Source organism: Apaloderma vittatum, unplaced genomic scaffold, assembly GCF_000703405.1.
Source record: "Apaloderma vittatum isolate BGI_N311 unplaced genomic scaffold, ASM70340v1 scaffold12600, whole genome shotgun sequence".
Classification (NCBI taxonomy): Eukaryota; Metazoa; Chordata; class Aves; order Trogoniformes; family Trogonidae; genus Apaloderma; species Apaloderma vittatum.
In genome coordinates, this window is record NW_009694076.1 from 1 (window position 1) to 1,614 (window position 1,614).

Here is a 1,614-nt window from a genome sequence, read left to right on the forward strand (position 1 = left end):
TTCTGGGCTGCATGAGCACCCTGCCGGCTCACGTTGAGCTTCTCACCTATCAACACCCTCAAATCCTTCTCTTCAGGGCTACTCTCAACCCACTCTGTGCCCAGTTTGTATTTCTGCCTGGGATTAGCCCGGCTCAGGTGCAGGACCTTGTATTTTGACTTGTTGAAGCTCCTGCAGTTTGCACTGGCCCATTTCTCAAGCCTGTCAAGGTCCCTCTGGATGGCATCTCTTCCCTCAAGTGAGCCCACGGCACCACACAGCTTGGTGTTGTCGGCAAACTTATTGAGGGTGCAGGGACCTCGAAAGATCCTCTAGTCCAACCCCCCTCCTGTGCCTCTAATTCACTCAGCTGCTCAAGTGAACTTGGCAGGGTGGGGAAACAAAACCAAAACAAAAAACCTGGTTTCCACCAACCCCATTGCAAACCCACAACCTGCACTGTGCAATTCCAAACCAGGGAATGGCCTTCCCCAGCACAAATAATCCCATTTTTATAGGGACTGATCACACAGACAAGCACAAATTGCGCAATACCAGTGCTGCAGAGTCTGGCCACTAATTAGATTTATTACTATTTATTACAGTTCACTTACAGCCTGGTTACCAGCCTGCTAGTTAAGTTGGTAGTTTCAACAAATTGGATTACAGACATAAGACAAACTCCCAGATAAATCTGTTGATGTAATATCGATGCTGCTTGAGGCTTCTATGTACTTACAAACAGCTTTGTGTGGTGGAGTTAGGTTATAAGCATTCGCTTCACACCAGCCAACAGGGAAAATGTCCATAGACTCTACATCAACTATGTACTCTGGAGAAGGCATCTGCAAACCTATAAACACAAATTTATAATGTAATTTAGAGACGGGAATACCAAGCTTAGAGCCATTCGAGCATTCATCATGAACCAGGGGAAGCAAATGATGGAACATGTAAAAATAAATCTGTTTCCCTGCATCAAAATCAGGCATCATTTCATCTTCAGTTCTGCACAGACATGAATGATAAAGCTGCCGCATTTACAGCGCACTGTGATTCCAGAAAATCCCCATTAAGAGTATGCTAAAGGCACACAGTGAAGCAGTCAAAAGCCAGTGAGGTTAAACATGCGTGACTTTCCCCAACAAGACATCCTGACTGACACTTTGGGTTTTTTGTAGTTGCACAAGTCAGCTAGCAGAACTTGCTGGGTGCTTGCTCTTAGTGGTAAGTGAGTGTATACAGGCTGTAATGGGATGATAGCTAATGTGATAGGTCTTTATGTCTCCACGTCCCCCTGAAGCTTTCTCATGTAGTTCTGCCCTTGAGTCACCAATTTTAAGAGGAGGGGAGATGGCCACTTGTCTGGCTAGAGGTGCCATGAATTCTTCTAGGTTTCCTCGCTACAACATGGTCTGGTCAGCCAACAAAGGAGAGGCAGCACAAAAACCCCAAGTCAGACAAATGCACCAAGATCCCTGGCATAACACTGACTCCAAAACCTTGCTGAACTTCTCTGCTTAAGGAAGATGTCTTCCAGTTTGGTTATTGTATCTCCTTTAAGAGACACTCTCCTGTCTTGGTTTATGTGGGTCACATTCAGAGCCCACTGCAGCAAATGGAAATATTCCTGCT

The 1,614-nt window shown here is 45.6% G+C and overlaps 1 protein-coding gene across 1 annotated transcript in view; it reads right to left on the minus strand.

Annotated features, from left to right (window-relative positions):
* Nucleotides 1-718: 718 nt before the first annotated feature.
* Nucleotides 719-1,614, minus strand: part of LOC104271600 (scm-like with four MBT domains protein 2) — a gene marked incomplete at both ends in the record, with an annotated part of 36,843 nt that continues 35,947 nt past the window's right edge. The window contains one exon of the mRNA XM_009866320.1: nucleotides 719-832. Within this exon, the coding sequence (XP_009864622.1) occupies nucleotides 719-832 (114 nt within the window). The remainder of the gene's footprint in view (nucleotides 833-1,614) is intronic.